The sequence below is a fragment of the Lepidothrix coronata genome, unplaced genomic scaffold (genome assembly GCF_001604755.1).
Source record: "Lepidothrix coronata isolate B3197 unplaced genomic scaffold, Lepidothrix_coronata-1.0 Scaffold140, whole genome shotgun sequence".
NCBI lineage: Eukaryota > Metazoa > Chordata > Aves > Passeriformes > Pipridae > Lepidothrix > Lepidothrix coronata.
This window is the reverse complement of record NW_016690320.1, coordinates 652,622-673,408: the sequence shown is the minus strand read 5'-3', so window position 1 is coordinate 673,408 and position 20,787 is coordinate 652,622. Positions and strand designations below refer to the sequence as shown.

General features: G+C 41.0%; 1 protein-coding gene across 7 annotated transcripts in view; it reads right to left on the bottom strand.

Moving 5' to 3' along the window:
- Positions 1–566: 566 nt before the first annotated feature.
- The window catches only part of MYO1E (myosin IE), a 242,482-nt gene continuing 222,261 nt past the window's right edge, over positions 567–20,787 (bottom strand). For all 7 annotated transcript variants that reach the window (XM_017827513.1, XM_017827514.1, XM_017827515.1 and 4 more), the window contains 11 exons: positions 20,669–20,767; positions 16,805–16,949; positions 13,305–13,419; positions 12,439–12,608; positions 11,797–11,942; positions 10,683–10,829; positions 9,251–9,408; positions 8,372–8,464; positions 6,234–6,438; positions 1,924–2,093; positions 567–1,406 (listed from right to left, as the gene is read on the bottom strand). In XM_017827513.1, the coding sequence (XP_017683002.1) occupies positions 1,330–1,406; positions 1,924–2,093; positions 6,234–6,438; positions 8,372–8,464; positions 9,251–9,408; positions 10,683–10,829; positions 11,797–11,942; positions 12,439–12,608; positions 13,305–13,419; positions 16,805–16,949; positions 20,669–20,767 (1,525 nt within the window). In that variant the 3' untranslated portion in view covers positions 567–1,329. The remainder of the gene's footprint in view (positions 1,407–1,923; positions 2,094–6,233; positions 6,439–8,371; positions 8,465–9,250; positions 9,409–10,682; positions 10,830–11,796; positions 11,943–12,438; positions 12,609–13,304; positions 13,420–16,804; positions 16,950–20,668; positions 20,768–20,787) is intronic.

Sequence of the window (20,787 nt, the reverse complement as noted above, 5' to 3'; positions counted from 1 at the left end):
CTTCTAGAGTTAGTCATCTCCTAAAGAAGATGGAGTTTGTGTGCCTAAATTAGACTTAGGTGATGGTTTAGGAGGGAGGGCATTCAAGACTTTTAGCTGTATCTTAAAGCTCACACAACTCATAATTACCAGCATACACAGAGGGGGTTTTTTAACTGCTCTTAACAAGAACAAAATGCAATGCACAGCACTGCAGGAAAATGATTTGGTTTGGAGTGAAGGAAGGGTGTTTTGTCTTTAGAACTCAGTGCAGTAAAATCCGAAAGCCACTGTTGTGAAGGGCTCAGTTTGTACATGGAACTGAGAACAAAGTGCACAGAGAACAGACCTGTTGAGCAAACTGCTTCCTGTGTTTTATTTCATGGAGGTTCAGAAGGCAAAGCATGAATTCTGGTAATTGCAGGGCAAGCAACAGCCACTCTGCTGTGGGAGGCAATCAGACTTAAGCAGTAACACTTGTGCTTTTACCATTTAAAAGGAGTAGTGCAGATCTGTAAGTACCTGGCATAAAAATTCTAGCAGTACTACTAAGAACAGTGGACTACTACATAATACATTCATACATGTTTCTGTTATACTCAGTTTTTATATACAGAATACAATTTCTTTCTATGCAGAACTGTACATTTATAGACACACTTCTTTAAACAGGTAAAACAATAAACATAAAACCAACATGGGCCAGCCATATTATAATATAAATCTTGAAGAAGGCAACATTGTATAGCATACAGTACTATGTGGTTTTCTTTTTTAACTTCTTACAGTGCCTGTTGGAGTCCCTAAACACAAACTAGTTCCATTACATCTCTGTACAGAATTACTTAAATAGACCATCACAGTAGTTTTTTAGATGGTGGTAATATCCCAAATGAGCCTAAATCTTTTTGACGTAGCAGCATACTTAACATGTTCCCCAGAATGATCTGCATTAGAGGAAATGTGCATTTAACATTATCTTCAGTAGATATTTAAAAAGGTTACTGATATTCAGCTGAAGGCACTTATTAAATACACCCCTTTCTCAGTCCCTGGTCCCAGGCTGTAAAGCACCTGTTTCAGGAAGATGGTAGGTTTGAGTATTCTTCACTTATCAGGTGTTTAAACCAGGTTTTAAATATAATAAATAATTGATCAGTATGTCCATTGCTGTATGCTTCTGAGACAAAAGATCACAGTCTGTGCTGTGGGTAACTTCCTGCTCATGTACAACTTTACTGGGGAAAACACTGCTGAGAACAGCAAATCTTGGAAGAACAATGTCCTGAAGGCAAGGGAAAAGGCCTTCAACCACTGGTAACTTCATGCCAATTTTTCTCTGACAGTCTTTTATATCTTGGTGACATAATTGTTGGGAAACAGACCTTGTTTCCCTCGTAGTCTTCCCGTCCACCAGCCAGAAGGATCTGTAACAAAGACAGCAAGGTAAGTAGTCAGGTTCTTTAAGGCTTTTTGTTACACTTCTTGGTGCAGCCTTGCAAAGCTGTGCCACAGAGAGAGGTTTCTTGGGGAGGAATGAGGGGACATGGTTTGCAGAACCTGAGCTTGCTCATCTTTTGGCCACATGACTTTACCTTAGGATGTTGCTTTTGAGACCCAGAGCTGGAACTACTTGATTACTTTTTAATTCTTGTTCTACAGCTGTGGCTTAGGTTGATTTTAATCTAGATGACAGTCATCTGTGGTAGAATTACTCTCTGACTAAACTTGCAGCTCTGCAGTACCCTGTGATTCATGTCACAGATCTGTCTCGGACGTGCTGTGGAGTGAACTGGTTTGGTTGGTGTGGGTCTGGAGGCTCCTCTGCTCCCTGAGCTATCAGAAACTTGCAAGGTAACTGTGGGATGGCCTGGAAAGACTTGTCCTTCCTTCTGGCCCTGTGCCTTCAAGTGCTGAAGTAACAAACCCTTTCTCCCCCCGTACCTTCTTTGATGATCTCAATCACATCGTTGGCGTTAAAGCTGAGCTCGTCCGTGTCCTGAGCATCGTATGCATACAGTGCCCTGCACTGAGGTACCTGAGGCTTAGGCTTGGGCTGGGGTTTAGGCCTTCCTCCAGCTGGTGGGGGGCGGTTTGTGGTCTGCCTGCGAACACTGAGGGGAGAAAAAAAATGTTAATGTGTTTCAAAGCCTAGGACTTGAACCTAAGCTTTTCCAAACCCCTCTGTCTTACTGAATTCATTTTAAAGAATATCACAGAACAAGAGAAAAACGGTTTTCTTATGTCACAACAATTAAAAACAGCAGTATGAGACTTCCCTGTGACAGGAAGAGAGTTGCCATTTGTTTCCTACAGAAATAGATGGTAAGTACTTCCAAACAGCAGTTCAAATGCAGAGAAGTTTTAGTGCTCAGGCTGAAATGGAAGCAACTGTGCACATGCAGTTCATGCAGATCTTTGTATCTACACAGCTTAGGCTGTCTCTCCCCTTGCCCCAACGTCACCAAGGATTTAGTTTTCAGTATTAAAAACAAAGTTCTAGCTCACAGGCTTGCTACTTTACCATTCTTGTGACTAAGCTGTAACAAAGATTGCATCTCTTTTAAGTTGCCTCAGACTCCAGGGCCATCTATGGACTTGTTCTGTTACAGCCAGCTCTGAAGCAGCAGGGGAGATGCTGCACAGACTGTCACAGCTGTGACCACTCCAAAGATTAGGAAGGGGAAAGAGGGAAGAAATGCATTTTGCCAGCTCATCAGCTAATAAAGGCTGGAAGAGAGAACAGGTATTAGACTCAATATGTCAGTTTAAAATTAATAATAAATGTGCTGAATGACTGAAAATGGTGTAATGATGTGGAGAAGAATGAACTATGATCATGTCATGTAAATGCCATGATAACATTACACAGCTTTTGCAGAAAAGGTTTGTAGTTAGTTACACAAAGTCCTAGGCCTAATATTTGCCAATACACCTCTGTCTAGTTCTTTGTGTTGTGAACTGCACCAGAAAATAATCTTTAAAGTACAGGTTATAAACTGAGAACTGAAATGCTCCTATCTAATATGGGGGAGATCTCCTGCTCTGTAGCACTGTATTGACTATTCCTGAAATAGAGTATGTTGTGAAACCTGGACCTATGTATGGAAATTAAGGAATTCAGCACAAGTCTTGAAAAGTGGCTCAGCTTCTGTTCAACCACAGTAGAACAAGAACAGCTTAACTGAGCTGTTCTGCTGGTGGGAACATGCTGGTTTTAACCTTGGTGTTGGACTGGATTGTTGGTACCAGTGCCTCCTTTTTGGCAGCTTTGCTAAAAATAAACCAAATTCTAACTCTCAAACACCATATCTGCTTATATATGGCTGTGGTTTGAAATACTAAATTCACATGATCTGCTACCTTGGCTGGATTACTGGTTGGGATTAGGGACCCAACTGGCCAAGAAGTAGGAAATGCAGTTCAGTGCATGTGTGGGTTGTACCCAACAGGCAGCAACTCCTCTGTTGGAATGTTAAGGTCTAAGACATGACTCTGCCAGGCCCTTTTTTGATGTTCCTTTACCTGACACAGTAACATCCACGTTGGTTGCCTACAGCTGTGGCTCACTTTGAAAGAAAAGAACCACAACAAAAAAAGAACAAAACAAACAACCCTCACTGCCCAACTTCCTCTTCCCTCCTTCCTCAGAATTGTAAAGTATTACTAAGTGCTCTTTTATCTTGCTTATGACTTCCTCTAGAGAAGCTTGGCTTCCATGAAATCCATCAGGAGGAGAGCGATGGGTGCCTGTTCCCTACTTGTTCTGGTTGCAGTTACTGCTGTGGCTCTTTGCTGGGGGTTTTCTACCACTCTGAGTATACACAGTTATTGGTGAAAACTGGGGCAGATATTCAGGATGTTCTAACACTGTGTTTTATTGTTTGCTGCTTTCCTTCCCTTGGACTACACTGACCATAGTTTAAGTGTTAATGCAGTGACAGAAGCTTTAATGTTTCCTAATCATCCTTGTGAACTCCTGAGACTGAAACAGGGGGTTGTTGGTGCACACCCACAGCATCAGGAACTGTGGTATGTGATGTAAATGATCTTTTGAATCCAACCTGATGGTTCCTATCATCATGTACTTGGTGGCTGCTGCGTTTTACAGCAATGCATGTGTCAGTCACAGCTGCTGACAGAAATCACAAGGGCTTTATCCTGCAGCTTATGAGTTTTTGTGTAGTCTCCAGACAAAGTAGAGTCTATTATTAGTAAAACAGCTTTAACAAAAGAAGGTGACATGCACTGAGAAAATTTCACCACTTAAAGGCATGGAAGTTATTACAAGATGGAGGTGTCTGAAGGTGTTAGCATGTGCTGACAGTTTGGAAATTGTTAAAATAACTTGTTTCTGATTTCTTTCTTATTTGAAGATTAATCTTAAAAAGAAAAATGCTCTAAATATGTTTGAACGGCTAACACTTGATGCACAGTGGGGGGAAATGACTGCCATTAGTACAACTGAAAAGGCCTCTTTATGTGCCTAATTCTGCTCAAGGGCTCTTTGTGTTTAGGAACTAGAAAGACTCTGCTTAGGAACCCTGTGTACTTTTGATACTCCACATCTATCAATTGTGCACACTTATGTATTATTTGATTTCTGTGAGGTGTCCAATGCTCACTAGAAGCAACAATGTAAGTAATATGCTAAATCAGCCAGCTGGATCACACAGGAAAAAATACTTAGGCCAACAGGAGAATTTAGTGCAGGGAGCTTTTCTGTTGACTGACAGCTGAGAGGGGTCTGTTTGTACAAAAAGTTGCTCTTGATATCATTAAAAATAAGTTGGATTGTTTGTTTTTTTTCTGCCTCTTAAGAACCCTCATTTATGTGGATCACTGGAGAAGGGGACTGAGCTGTTCTACATAATCTCAGAGTATTTCAGGGCTGAGAGCAATTGTGTTAAAGGGCTGCAGAAAGTCAGGTGGAAATCTGGTGAAAGTTTGACTTAACCTTGATTTCTCCCAGATTACCCCAAGTGCTAGCTCTTGCACATTTAGCAGAAGGATTTGCTCTTAGGCCTGGGAGTTTGGGTCCCAACTGACAGCTCTGAGTAGAAGTACCATGACTGCTAAAGTGTCAGTAAGGAGCAAGAAACATCCTGGAACAGGGCATGTCACTGCTGTGTTACTGCAGTTCACAATGTATAGGAGGGGAAAAGAATGTGTGTTAGGATGGGATTCATGGGAGGCTTTTAAATCCTCGGGCAGTTCCTCAGGCAAAACTCATACTACAGCAGTGTCTCAGGTTTTACTTCAAACTTCTCCAGCACCTCCAGAGGGTACCTGGTGCTCCAGCTGTAGTGGTGAGCAAGGACTGCCCTGAGTCAGTGAGGGCACTGGTGCCAGGTAAAGCCAACTGCTGCCAGGAGTGTCTGCCTGGAGGGCTCTCACTGTGCAGCAGGGAAAGAGCTGCTGGAAGGGAGGGAAAGAGAGGGACTCAAGAGAAGCTTGAGGAGGACACTGAACTCTAATTTACAAGCAGAGTTCTTCACAGGAAAAAATCTAAATTCCCTTTGGTTTTTCCCTCAGTGTTATTTGGACAAAGATGTAAGAATGATGGCTTGTTCAACACACATGGGGTTTTCCTACAGAACAAGGAGATATTTATCAGATGTTTACTTGAAGAGCTGTGGAGCACAGACTTGTGTCTGCACAAACCATTATTCTGCAAAGTTACTACATTACACCTTATCACAGTGGATTTTTATTCTCATCTGCTAATGTAACTTCCCTTGATTTAATGTGCCCTGGGACAACCAGCTGTTACTAACTGTAATTTATCTGAGACTTGGTTATATCAGAATGAAATCACACAAATAGGAAGTCATCACCAAACTGTTTCCTCTAAACCACATTTTTTTTTTGTTTTTTTCCATGGAACTGCTGAATAGGCAGCAGTCTTGGACAAGTAAGTGACTCTCAGATTCCCACTACAGTAAAGCTCCACTGATGTTCATCAGAGACTGGAATAAGGGCTGAGTTAAAATAGAAACTGGTAGGTCACTGAAAAACTTGAAGGCTTTAAAAATTTTAACATTCAATTTTAAGATATCAAACTAGAGCTGCTTCACCTTTATGATGAAATATGTGTTTGGAATCCCATGGAAGATGATGATACCTTTGAGTACAGCTCAACAGCACAGTCTAGTCACCCATGTACACACTGTTATCAGTCACCAACAATTTGTGTGTGAAGCTATAAATAAAAAATGGGACATCTTTTTATCAGATTCAGTGTAAAATCTTACCCAGCTGCTCCTTGGTCAGGTACTTTCAAGAAATCCAAGCTTTCTGGCTGCTGTGAGATCCTGCCTGACCCTCCTGACGTTTGCCGTGGCAAAGCTGGTCGTGTCATACTCGTGTACAGGTTTTTCTGAGCACCCCATTGATTTCCTGGGACATGAGGATGGGCCGTGGACTGTGGGGGATTTATTACTCCATTTTGCTGCTGACCTGGAAGTAAATAACGTGTGAACACATCCAGTCCAAACTCCAGTTCAATAAAGGTAACTTTTCCCTTGTGTTGATGGCTCAGCTCTCAGGTCCAACTGTCAGAGCCTCACCTACCAAGGAGCCTGAAAACCAATTCATGTTCAAATGGTGATGTACACCCAGTTTCTGGTCTGCTGACCTGTTTTGGGTTCACAACTTCATGGGCTTGTGCTCAGGCTTAAGACATGGGCTTTGAATGTTACAAGCAAACAAGAGGATTGGCTCTCAGCCAAATTCAGCTGTTAGTGAATGTGGTGCCACTCTTTAAAACACTGCATAACTTTTTATCCAGAGAAGGGTTAATCCCAAACTAGCCAGAATTGCTAGTCTTTTCTTCTTTTTCTTGTGAAGTACAAACTCAGTCTATCCCATATTCAGGGAATTTGACTGTTTTTATTAAGTTGCTATCTATTTTAATAAGCAAGGAGGGGGGATTTCGGGTTTTTAAATTAGCTTTGTTTATAAAACCCACCTTGCTGCTACTTTGATAGTTGAAAAGGAGTTTTAATTTTCTAGGTGATGACATGGGTAAATGCTTCTAAATAACTAATTATGACTGAATTTAAAGCAAACCCACCCATGTCTCAGCTACTTGCAGGATCAGGGCCTAAGGAGCTCCTCTCCATGCTTTACATTCCTAAAGCCCCTACTGAATAAAATGGGAGCTAGGCTTATATTCAAAATCAATTTGTTTAGTGATGTGGGTGAACCTGTCCTTTTTCCATTTTGATTATGCCTGTTAAAAATCAGCAGAATGAACAGCTGTGCAGAGAGGAGAATTCATAATCATGACACTGGGAAAAACTTTACTGCCTTCAACAGCTGGTATCTGCTTCTGATATTCTCTTGATACTGCAGCAGAGCTTAAGCAGCCATAAATGAACCTCACTTTGCAATGTATGGCACTGACATTATGGTTACATAAATAAAGGTTTGGGTTCTTCTGAACATAGACATAACAGTCTGTTCAGCTACTGGACCACTGATTTCAAAACAGGTCTGAAAACAGCAGAATCCATTTCAAATGCTCAGGGACAATGGCCCACAGTGTTACTGTTCACTGTCTCTTTTTGCTGACAGGTCAGCTCTTTCCAGTAATTTCCCACTTCAAGCAGTTCTTGCAGATCACACAGTCCTGAGTTTGACTCATACAGCTGTGAGGAATTGGAATTGTCTAGTTAATCTGGTGACCAAGACTGGTCACACCCCCAAACTTCCACCACTAGCATTGTTCTTCTCCATAAACAGCAACTGACTGAAAGAGAAGCCTTTGTTAAAAAAAAAAAGTACTCTGGGAGTGTAAGTAAAAAAAAAACCTCTTGGGAAACATTGGGTCAATGGAATATTGTTCTGCCCTCTGAGTTCACAGGCAAAATTAATCGTATCTCCCGAGGGCAGAAGTGAAACACCCTAAAATGACATCAGTCCCATGCAGAAAAAGCCAGGCTGTTTACTGGCACAGCTGATCTGCCCCAGCACACAGCAGAGCTGGTTACATGTTTAACAGGGCAGGACAATGAGACATAAATTGCATTCTGTGGTTTACTGGCACTGAAAGCAGTTTCACTGCAAAGCATTGTCTGTGGCTTGACAAGCACACAGCTTTTACCCCTGACAGTGAAGAAGGCTACAGGGTTAGTGTTAGTGGCTGAACAAGTCAGCATCCAGGACAACAAGGACACCTCTGGGGGAATACCAGTTCAATTGTCTGCAGACTCCAACAGTACACTTCATAAAATGCCTACAAATATATGTTTTCCAGTCAGGATCTTTTAAAGAGCAATTTAAACCTTTACTGTGATTTTTTTTTAATGCGTAAAAATTATCAGATGACAAGAGTAAAGTGAAAGTTTTAATCTGGAATTTTGCTTTGCCTGAGGCTAAGAGGACTTACCAGGGGGAGGTGGTGCAGCTCTCATAGGATAAGTCTGACTTTGAGACCTGTTGGAATACCCTCTACTTTGGGTAAGGTTCCGTCTAGTAGGACCTAAAAGAAACCAGCAATATTCTGTTATCCTTTCAGAGTTACATTAATTAAGTCAGTGCAGAGCCCCTGCTCTGTGATTCAACAGTGCTGATCTTCAGGAATAAAGAATCTGACTCTGTTGGCCAGGCTGTTCCAAAGCCTTAGGTGCAACAAGGATGACTTTGGCATCTTCTGCCTTTTGTGATCCAGTTCAACCACAGGACATAAAGCAAAGCTGTCTCACAACTACAGTAAAGAAGACCCAGAACACCTGAGCTTTACGAACTTCTTCATAACCAAGGATAACTGGCACAGCAGTACTTCTGACTCTGCTGCTTCTGAACAGCAATTAGCATGAGAGAAAGGCAGGGCACAAAATTCAAGAGGCTGATGTATTTGCAGCTCGATCTTTGGTGATGTACAGATATTACATTTCTTCATGTCACCACCTGTCCTGATGCAGACCTTCCATCAGCAGGTGTGTAGGAACTGCAGAAGCTCAGAGCAGGGTGAAACTCTGCCCCAAAATGCTTGGGCGAACTGTTCCTTTTGTACTACTCACATGGTTAAATGCCCTCTTTTCTTCTGCTGCAGGGGAAAGAATTTGAGGCATTTCAGGAACCACTGGTACATAGTGAAAGGAACAAAATTCCAGCAGAACTGTAAAGCAGCAAGGAATTCTGCTCTATCATTAGGGTCATCTTTTAAGTGTTACAGAGAAATAACTAAGAACATGGTGAGGCTAAAGCCAAGCAAGGTCAGAAAGAGTGAACCATTCTGTAATTTCTCGAGGAAATTCCTACTTACGGGAATTCTTTGGCAGCCCTGGCCCGATGCTGATCTGCAGCACTTTGTTACTTGGCTTGAGAAGGGCCACGTCTCCCTGGCCCTGCATGAACTGCACTTGTCGAGAGCCACCACTGCTCCAGGGCCCCCAGCTCTCCTTCTTCAGCTTCACTTCAAGTCTAACAGAAGCAGATGAACACGTGAATTAAACCCAGCATTTCTGTGTCAAATCAAGACAATATCACTTGGCAGCAGATAAGAGAATTATAAAAATGCGAAGCTTAGACTGAGAACCTGCATTCCCTGAGTGCCATAAACCACCTAATTAAATCTTATTTTCATGCCTTTTTTTTTTTTTAAAATGTTCTTCTTAATTGATGTTTTAACTTTCCTGGTAGAGCTACTGAAAGGAGGTTTAAGATGCCCAAGAGAAGACAGAGAGCTTTGAAGAAAAATGTGCCAAGGTCTGAGGAAGAGACATGTCTGCCCTCAGACATCACTGCCTCTGCAGCAGACTCTGCTGGAGCAGCTGGAGTGCTCCACTTCTCAACATTCTTCTGCATATACTGTTAGATGTAGATATATATCAGATGTACAGATGTATATGCTTTGGGGCAGGCCTTGTGCATGTTCTGGGACTAAATGTTTTGGATACATACACTGCAACCTTTTCAATTTACATTTTTTTCCATGTAAGCACACACACACACTATATATATATTACATACATATATATATATATATATATATATATATTCTTTCCACACTATCCATCTCCTCTGAACTGTACTCAAGATATGAGATTAAAAAAATCATGTTTTGGTTTTGGGCAAGACCCCAGAAGTGGGGTCCTGGTCCTGGCTTTGGATTCCCAGTGTACAGCAGTGTATGCTACAATAATGCTCCACACTTCAATTGTCCCTCTACACCCTTTCCAAATGAAAATAATGATCTCCAGTAGCCTTGTATTTCTTCCAGTTTTTTGAAGGCAATAAAATAAACATACAAATCCAAGGCCTGCTGCTGCTCATCTGTTTAATGGGTAGAAGTATCAACAAAAGCACATGTTTGCTGGGATAGCTTCCAGGATGTCCTTACAGCTCAAATGCACATCAGACACTCTGTGGTTTTCCAAGCTTGTTTCTAAAAAAACTGTTCCCAATATAATTTAATTAATGGGTTTTTTTTTTTAGAATTATTCTTTCACCCTGCAATGCTTTGCACCCACAACCAACTTCAGAATTTCAGATTGTTATAATCCTAACCTGTTCCTCTGACAAGGCAACCACGAAGTCTGGTCTCCCTGCACATACATATTTTTACACTGTGCTACCTCCTATTATTTTAAAATAAAGCATGGTGTCAGGGCTCCACAACTAGCACTCATTTGCCTTGGCAGCAAGAACAAAGAACATTTATCCTTAAAAGCCCACTGAAAAAAGCCGTAACTCACGTATTGCTAAATTTCAGAGGTAGTTTTCTTTGTGTTTTCTCTTCATATCGTTTTGATAAGAGGCTTAAAAACTCAGTTTTGAAGACTGATTCGAGCAAACTGTCATATTCCTGTTCATGTAGAATGAAAATGTCATCCTGCATGGTGCTGCAAGGAAATCAGAACATATACCAGTCAGTTCAAAATTTCATCAGCAAATACAGCCAGCACTATAATGACATTCACAGAGCACTCATGGGTAACTTTTAAAAACATAACAAAGTCCAAGCAGCATTAATTATGGAGCCTTGCTTTCTGAGAACAGGGGTTTTTTTCAGGAATTGATAATGGAATATCTGAGACGATCCCTTTTGAGAGAGAGGAATACTACTTAGTCATTTTACAATAATTGCTGCTAGGAAAAAACCATGTGCTCTTAAAGCTTTATCCCTGCTCAGCCACATCAATACTGATTTAAGAGATCCCTTGATCAAGATCCATTTTTACCTCAGGCCATAGTAACATAAGAGGGAAAAGCCCTTTTGTCCCCATAGGTTCTTTAAGGTTTGGGTTTGGAGGAACACATGGACAGTTTGATAGCTCGCAATTCTGAGTCTATACAAACATCAATGGTTTTTACAACAAAGTAAAATCTAGAAGCTAAATCCAAAACATTATTAGACATTAAGTAACCTACATTATTTCCTCTGAACTGAAGCACATCTGGTTCTGCTTCAGGAGGTTCTGTGGAGCTGTTATCTACATGTGAGAAGAGTGTAACAGCTTTCACCAGCTTGGCCAGCAGCTCTGCTCTGGCTACCTCAGTGAGACACTGCCTTTGGAATGCCACAGGCCAGGCACAGCACACAGTCCAAACCTGGAGCACTGCAGACAGGTTCCACTCCCATCTTTGACCTATATCTACCAGAGTTATTTTATTGCAACCAGCATTAAAAATCTGTATGTTAAACAAACAGATTTTCAAAGTGGTACTGTGAGCAGACACATCTTGCAGACCTTTCCCTAATCTTGCAATATCTGTGAAGAGTTCTGCAAAAATGTGAAATCTGCTGGTTTTGAGTACTGGAAAATGCCTGTGAGAAGGTTTCTCTGCCCATATATTTAAGGTACTGACCTTAAAGAAACAGAGAGGATTCTCTCCATTTCCATCCTTCGCTTTAGGACTTCCTTCACTTGGCCTTTCTCTGGGCCCTGCTTTACCTTCTCCCGCCCGATCAGGTAAATGCACTTGGGGGTGAGGACAAGGTCCCTCTTCACGCTCTGAAACACAACATGGTTTGAAAATGCACAGCTGTGCAGGGATCACTGCACTGATGTGATGCTGTTCCACAGATATATGAAGTGCTATGATTTGGGGCAACACTGTTAGTCTTTGGTTCAAGTGAAAAAAGTACTGCTGGGGTTAATCACATCAGACTGCACAGGAAAGGAAAGTTAGCTTTGTTCCCCCTTTCCTAAGTAGTGCAGCTTTTCTGCCCAGCAAGTCCCATAAAGCCTTCATCCTGAGACAACAGGCTTGGTAACAGCAGTGTTCTGATCACACCTTCATCCTGGGACAACAGGCTTGGTAACAGCAGAGTCCTGATCACAAGGCTCCAACTGCTTCCCGATCAGTCTTTAAATCAAAGACACTTTACTCAAGCTGGTGTCCTGGATGGTGTGACACCAGCCTGGTGGAGTTTCTGTTACAGGATGGAGAAGACAACTCTAAATCCCAGCAGAACTAATCACTAGTGGATGTGGCTTTTAAACCCACCTTAAACCTTCTGTCATACTTAGTCACAGTGTCTGCAAAATCGATCTTCTCCCGTTTGCCCACAAACTGGCGCAGCTCTGGGTGGTCCTCCATGCCTATGTAATCTCCCACAAAATTCCTGTTAAGGCTGTTCCGTCTTCTCTCCTTCTTGTTCAGCAACAGATCTGATGCTTAAATACCAAAAATAAACATTGATTAATAGCATTTACTAAATTTCCTGAACTCATGATCTGAAAGAGCTGTTTCACACAGAACTTCTTGGCAAGAAGCGATAAACCAATTGTTTATAATATGGAAAAAAACAGTGAAGCAGTGCTACTAATCCTTATGTAAGGATGTATGCAATCATTAAATTCATTCCTAACGAAACACACTGATGGCAAGCTCAGCAGTTCTGGTGAATTGGGAGCACTTCTGGAACTAAGGAATTCCTCACTCATTTCTGAAAATTTAAGATTAACTCTTCCAAACCCAGAATGTTCCTTCACACAACCCAGGTAACACACACAACTAAGCAGTAGAGTCCTTGGATTGGATTGTATCATCTACAGAACATCCAGGTCTGCATAACTGTGGGAAGGATTTTCTTTTTTGATCCCCCTGGAGCATCTCTGATGTCTGTCCTACTCAGTCTGGCTTTGATTTGAGAGCAAAACACTGGTCAGCCCAAGAAATCCGTGTGTGCAGAGCAGTCAACCTCACCAGTGCTACCTCAGGCATCCAACAGTTTGCAGTCATTCCCAGACAGTCACCCTGCACTGCACTGTTTGCCTATAGAGAGGGAGAGATCTCCTTCATCCCTTGTGGGCCTCTCCCTGTTCCTGGACCCACGTGTGCAATACCTGCCAGCAGCAGTTCTGACCCACCTTCTTCTCTCATCTGGACGTATCTTTTCCTGGCCGCGTATTTCCTCCAGGCCTTCTGGATGGCCCTGGCATACCCATCGTACTTCCTCTCCCTCATCTCTTCTAACAAAAATAGCTGTACAGAGAGACAGAAAAGTGTGTCAAACATTTTACACGCGAAGTTCAAGCAAAGGCTACATTTTACTTTCCACAGCTCCCCAGTGAGTTTCTCTCTGGATCCAAGCTGGTGCCTCTACCACAGCTGGCCTTTTCCAGAAGAAATCTCTGATGCTTGAGTGGTTGCAGCTCTTACCAGTCTACCCATTAAGCTCCAAACTCCATGAGGAAGGAAGAGGAGCATGGATTCTCCCTGAAATATTCTATTGGTGCAACTCAAGGTTCTCCACTGGCCATTCATCCAGCCTCCACCTCCACATTCTCCAAAATTTCCACTTCCCTTGTCAGAATGTCACCATGTCTGTGGGGATCTGTGCAATGTGTAACACAACACACTGTGTTCACAGCCAACTTTCTTCCCTGCCTGAATTTCACACTCTCGTGTCCACTGGCTCCATCCTCTCTCACCAGTGAAGTTTGTCAGATGGCTGCAGGATTTACAACTATGACCTTACATTTCAGAAGTATGACATAATAAGATTTTTAGGTCTCGAATGTCAGAAATCAGGAGACCATACTGTTTTATCAAAACAGAAATGGAAGGCGCATCCCCTTTTTTGAGAATTTCCCAGGTCCCACTAAAATATATGTAAATTTAATGCACTAGAACAACTTCAAAATTATTGCAGGATATAGCATATTGCACTATAGCCTTTTACATGCTTAAATGTTTTTTTTGTCTCACCAGAAGCACAAGCATTTGGCTAAATTACAGCACTCAATCAGTCCACTGACATGACTGTTGCTTATGATTTCCCTCCATTGTGTGTCAAACATTCATAAGAACTTTTCTTTTGTCTTTCAAAAGAGATAAAATTAGTAAAAACAGGTATAAGAAGAAGCAAACCTGGGCTTTAGGATTCTTTTTTCTTTTGCTACTCTAAACCCTGCAAATCTAGAAAAATACTGTTCTTCATATTGATCTTAAAAAGGAAACTTGATCTAGTGCAAACCATTTCCTCAGAACTCGCTTGCTCTGTACAGAGTTATTTATTCAGGTGTGTGATGGAAATGTAAATAATGAAGCCTCTTTCTGCCACCCATAAAACCTTATTTCACCGTTGGCAATTCTCCATCTACAGCAAACTCATTAAAAAGAAGAAATCTCCTCAGGAGCACAAGCACTGGGTAGGGTTTCACACACAGCCACGAGTGCTCCTGATGCAAAAACACCCTCAGCCTCAGCAGGGCTGTAACCAACCCTCGTGTAATTCAGGTTACAGGAACAATATTGATGTTGTCTCTCATGAACACTCACCATTTACTTCTCTACCAACAATGCTAATTGTAAAATCTCAGCGCAAAATAATCTATCACCTGCAGCTGAAGGTCACCATTAAGGAAGTTCCACTCAATCACTGAGCTAAAATCCAGTTCTTAAGCTATGAAAATAAAAATACTACACAAACTCTTCCCTAAAATATGTATTATAAAGCCTCCTCTTGCACTCCTGAGAAAATCAAGTATTTTCCATCTGATTAACCACAACAGGTGCTCTTTTTGGTGGTAGAAAGAAAAAATTTCATTTGCCATCTAAAAGATTATTTTTCTCAAAAGCAATATAACCCTAGCCAATACTTTAGTAATATAAGATGAAAGATGACTGTCTCTCTTAATAAAAGACATAACTCAAACTTGAGAATATTCAGCTCACAAAAAACATTTTCAACTTAAAACGAAAAAGTACTTTTAGCACTTGTTTAAAAACAGATTTCATGGCATTTAAAAAAAATTTAAGAAAACACACAGTAATTGAAAGCATTAATTTAAATTAAATTCGAAACATAACCTAAAAAATTATACTACTTCCAATCAACATCATGTTTTCCTAAGCTACAGAACTGCCCTTCAGGAAAACTCACAGATCCACCATTAAATGGCATATAGATGGAACCAGGGCTTAGTATTAACAACATGCATTAGGATGGGAAGAGACATCCACTGGATAAAAATTTCTTCCTCTAGAGAACAACCTGGCAGCATATGATGCTGGGGTACAGAACATTAACTTTTTGGCCACTTCAGAGCAAAGGGGAACTAGATCCATCAATCCCATGGGAGCACATGCCACTATTAAACAGAAGACAGAAACCAGGAAATTATTTAATTTCTTTCTTTGAGAAAAACAGGAATAAGACTCACCCCATTTGTGAAGATGCAGCTGCTAAAAATCTGTGCTCTTATAAGAGGCATTTCAGGAAAGACAGATAGTGCCTTGTATGATTTGTTACATAAAACTGCAAACAATGCTACTTTAAAGTTTTGTATTTGTTTATCCATGAAGCAGCACAGTTCAAGAATGCAGCCATCACACAAAAATTATTTTGGTTTCTTCCCTTAATTGTTTATATTATTTATATCAACATGCACCCAAGTATTCTAATAACCTACATCTCGAGCACTGTATGCCAAGTGTATAAACATGTCTCTCAGATGGCAGGAATGTAAAGTCCCATTATTCCTGAACAATATCTTACCCTATTTATGGTAGAAAGAACACAATGTCTATAATGACTTGGAGAAGCATTATCTTTTTTCTTTTAACAAATTTCTTCCTGTGTGATTGGGCACAGCAGTGTCATGGCCTGAATTACTATTGCTCTGCAGAGCAAAAAATATATTCCTGGAACAGAAAATGATAAATGATAGAAGTGGTCTGCTTTTATTTTAAAATGTAACTTCAGCTAAAGCACAAACTAAGCCCTATGGCTTCTGATGCATAAGGAATAAATGATGGTGAGTAGAGCACAGATTTTCCTTAACAACTTTCTAGAATAGCAATGTAAGAAAACTTTTTTCCAACAGATTTTGTGCAGTTTAGTAGCCACAGGATCAAAACAGCCCCATGATGCCTCCCTGATGTTCTCTTAGAACAGGATTTCAAGTTGCAGTCATTCTGGAACATTGATTTACTCAATGCTGCACAACATATCCTTACTGACTGGGGACCATTCTACCTTCATCAGTAGTTCTTGCACTGAAAAAAGGACCAATTTTCTCGGGTAATGGTCACAGATGTTTTCATGCCATGATATTTCTTCATATGACAGACTGGATGTCACTTTGTGCAACCTGCCACCAAAGCATCTTCATATCCCGCCTCCTCTTCTTGATGCATTTAATGCTGTTTGTATTTGTGTCAGTCATGCAGTGCCTCATGCACTGTGCCTGTTGTAAAAGTGTCTCAAATCTCTGGACAGTGTCAATGGCAGACCTGCCCAGCTTCTCTTACACTCTTATGCTTCTCCCACCTCAGCAGATCCCACCCTCCATTTCTGAGTGGGCAGGACTTTATTTCAGCAAAACAGTTCCACACTTAAAGAATCATGTTCTGCCACACTTACAGACTCTGGAGCTTTGATGAAGACTTTGGATTTCCCAAGCTGGTACTGGTCAGGATCCATGTTGACTGACTGAAGCAGGTGGAGGACTCCTTGTTTCTCTTCTCCTCTCCAAGAAGGCCAGGTTGCTTTGGTCAGAATGGCGTACCTGAACCATCAAGGAGGAGAGATTAAGACCTGGCATCCAACAGCAGCAGGATACCACTGACTCTGGGTCAGCATTACCCTGGGGCAGAGTGAACAACTGGAGCAGGACTCAGAGCTTGGTGTGTGCCAAGATGCAGAGTATTAAAATGTTTCTTATTTAGTGAGACCAAATAACTGCAATGAGAAGGACAATAGTGCCCTGAAGTCTCCCATTTCCAGTTGCTGTGTTGCTGTTTGGTAACTGCAGCAGTCAATTGCAGGAAGTTCTGCTGTGATCTGCTGAAGCCCAGGGTGAGGTTATTCACGTACGGTCCAGATTTGAGTACTTACATCCTTGGCATTCTACATCCATTCCCAAGCACGTGGCCAATTTCTCACTGAAGCCCTCTGAATCTCTTGTTGGTTGCAAAGGACTTTTCTGTTTCTAAGCAAGAGACCAGCTCGTGCTCCTGACCAACCTGTCCAGGAGCTGGGCTGCATTTAGCAAGGAGCCACTCTTGGCTCTATCTCAGGTAGCCTTTGGCTTGGCCTCTGGGGCAAGAGGGAGGCAACAGTGATGTTGGAGTTACCTGGAGGGAACACTGGGAACTGCCCACACAAAGGGCTAGGGAAGGAGCAGGAAGTGCTATAACAACATGGATTTGAGAGAAAGAAGCAGTAGCCTTCTCTCATGGTATTCTCTATAATCCCTGAGAATGAAGCAGATGCCAGGTTTCAGCCCCTTTTAAACTGTCCACTTCTTCAGGCTTAACTTGGGCTTTTGGAACTGCCAGGCTGGAGTTACAAAGCTGCCTTGTTCCACTGCCCACCAAAGGAGCACTTGATGGGCTTTAGCTGCCTCAGTGTGTCAATGGGTAAGTAACTTCTTTAGCAGCAGCTATTTAGACTCCTGTGACAAGAAGACTGGAGAACAGCTAAATATGTTGTGACAAATCTCTCCCTGAAATATTTTATGTTCTTTACTCTTGACAATTTCTTTTTAATGCTTTAAGGGTACTTAAGTTATATAAACTAAATCATGCTTATTAGTAAAACTATTCAACAAATGACAAAAAGTGATAAGGTATGGAGTTTAGTTTGTTATAATTTCCAAGTTCTTAAGATAATTTAGGCAGCTCCTAATAAAATGTTTTCAAAAAGCACACAAGGAATTGCTGGAAAATACATTGAAGGAATGTCGATTACTCATAATATCTAAAATATTATCCAGCCAGGAACCAGAGACAGTGTCATGCAACATAAGTAACAATACCATAAAAAGAAAAATAGCAAACAGTTAAAAAGAAATGTATCACAAAACCCAAATACCTCTGAATAGAGGGCACATGAGAAGAGAATGATAAGTGATGAATAATTCAGTAGGACTGAAAACACTGATGTTCTCATGTTCAAATCCATCAGTTAACAAATGCTCAGGTACTATGCTTGATGGTATAATGAATTAGCTCTTACACCACCTTAAATATAGCAAATATAGGATTTCATTTAATACACTGCTATATTTATACTGTATATTATATAAACATAATCTATGTTTACAGACAATGTGTACACTTACATACTTATGTAATTTATCAGTATTATGGGGTAAACAGATGCAACTCAGTAAGGAGCTCTAATTTAAAGTAAGTCCCAGATCATTTATTTAACCTCTTTTGCAGGTTCATCATGTACCACCAGCAGTATAGGTGGATCTAATGAAGTTTGAAGATAAAGGAGTGAGGTTAATAAAGGTGTTTGAAACTGCTACCTTCCACACAAGACAGTGTTACAAATTCTCTCCTACATCTCCTGAACTCCTAAGACCTTTTAATGTAAGTAAAGATCTTGGGTACAAATTAATAGATTTGAAATTCTCCTTTTTTATCAAACTAATTTCATACATTTTACTGGTGTGGCAAGTCTGCAGGGCAGAAGAAACAGATTATTCTGTAACATGCAGCAGTGAAGCATTTCACAGTCTGCCAAGGTGACAATTCTATCACTGTTGGCTGCTGTTTAGCAATGCCACTGCAATCTCCCTGTGCTTCCCATCAAACAGGTCATGTCACTATCCAGGCATCCCAGTTTTTCAAGCTTCTGTAATTTACCTTACACTTTATTTCAGCACAAATGTGTTCTTAAATGCTCCTGAAACAATTTCAAATCATGACTGCCCTCCAAAACTATCTCTTATAAACTCACAGTAAGCTGTTGGGTCTCATGTCTAAATCTGGGAGCAGGGAGCTCAGCTTTCAGATGGGTTATGCCTTGGAACACACAGGCCTTTTCAGAGACTGTGGCTTTTTGCATGCAAATGTAAATTTTGTACATAAAAGTCTATTCAGCCCAGAAATCTCCACTTATCTGGAGCTGCCAAGGAACGCCCAATGAAAACAAGTGTCCAAGCATGCACTTCCTGGCCATCCCATGCTCTGCCCGCTGTTACTCACACTGACTCAGGGGGTCAGAACAGAGCTTGTTCTGCATCCTAGGGAACTGTGGATGGAAAGGGAGCAGGAGGGGTTTTACTCCTAACACAATGTTAAATTTAACACAGCTGATTAGTTTGAAGCAAATGGATGAATTCCACAAAGAATGGTTTCAGTGGATCCAGAAGTACCACGTAGCTTTCCTTTGTGCAGATTGCTAGACCAGCACAGCCCTCACAGTCAGTGTTCAACAACTAGGGAGGCTGGATTTTAATACTCATTATAAATCTGCTGTTCTGTCTCAGCAACAGTCTGTGTTAAGTAACACAGCCTGAAGCATAATCATGTTTATACATCTGGGCTTGAAGATCGTGACGAAAAAGGAATTTAAAATTGTTCCATAATGAAAATTGAGTCCATACTCGAAGAGATTTTAGGCCTGACTATTATTACATTATTAGAACATTTTTGGTATTATCATGAAGTATTATTCATGGCTTTGTTCTGTGCTGTCTAATTATACTCCACCCCTTGCAAATACTGTTTGGGGTATTATTTTATATTCTCAAATGCAATTCAAAGACTTTCAACAAGAGCTGTTTTGTCACATAATGTCTGTTTGGGCATTTATTAGCTGTATGTCTCAAGTTTCTAAAAACCAGAAGCTGAATGTTGTATAAATCTTGAAACTGCTTTTATTTAAGAGGATTTCATTAGCTAGTGGAGGTAGTTAATCATCTTAACAGCTGGTCCTAAGACACTGAAAAAAGGACTGGTCTTACAGAGCTCTGACTTGCTTTCATTCATTCAGAGAGCAGCTGCAGTGGTTTGAGTTGTAGCCATTCCCAGCTGTTGGAACACCACTGGAAGGATAATGAGCAATTTAAGCTGAAGTTACTCTTTACACTGCAATGGTTGAATGGCAGGCATGTATTTCTTTACCTATCTTCGTCTGTCATTGGGAGAAAAGTTGGGAGAGCTAGAGCAGTAACATTTGAAACAAAGGCTAGCAGATCTCAGGCACTGCAGCAGTTCCCTTAACTCTTTAACTCTGAGGTATCCTCTCACAGCACTACAAAAAGAACTGGGGCCTTGGGCAAGTTTACAGAAAAAAATGAAAATACTTTCACAAACACAAAGCCAGGCTTTAAAACAGTTTCAAATCTCTGTGTAATCCAGATGACTGTGCAAGGTAAATGGGGAGAAAAGGGTAATTGGGAAATGAGCTCTCAAAACTTGCAGCCTCTTGGTTCCCTCCTCATCATATAAACAAGTGTGCAGCAGTACTTCTAAATGAATGTTACCCTACCTCTGCAGGAACTTCTTGAAAACCCTCCTGTAGGCATAACCAGCTCTTCTTACTCGAATATTTTCTTTCAGACCCAAGTATTCCACTTGATGTTTTACTCTGTGGACAAAAACAACACA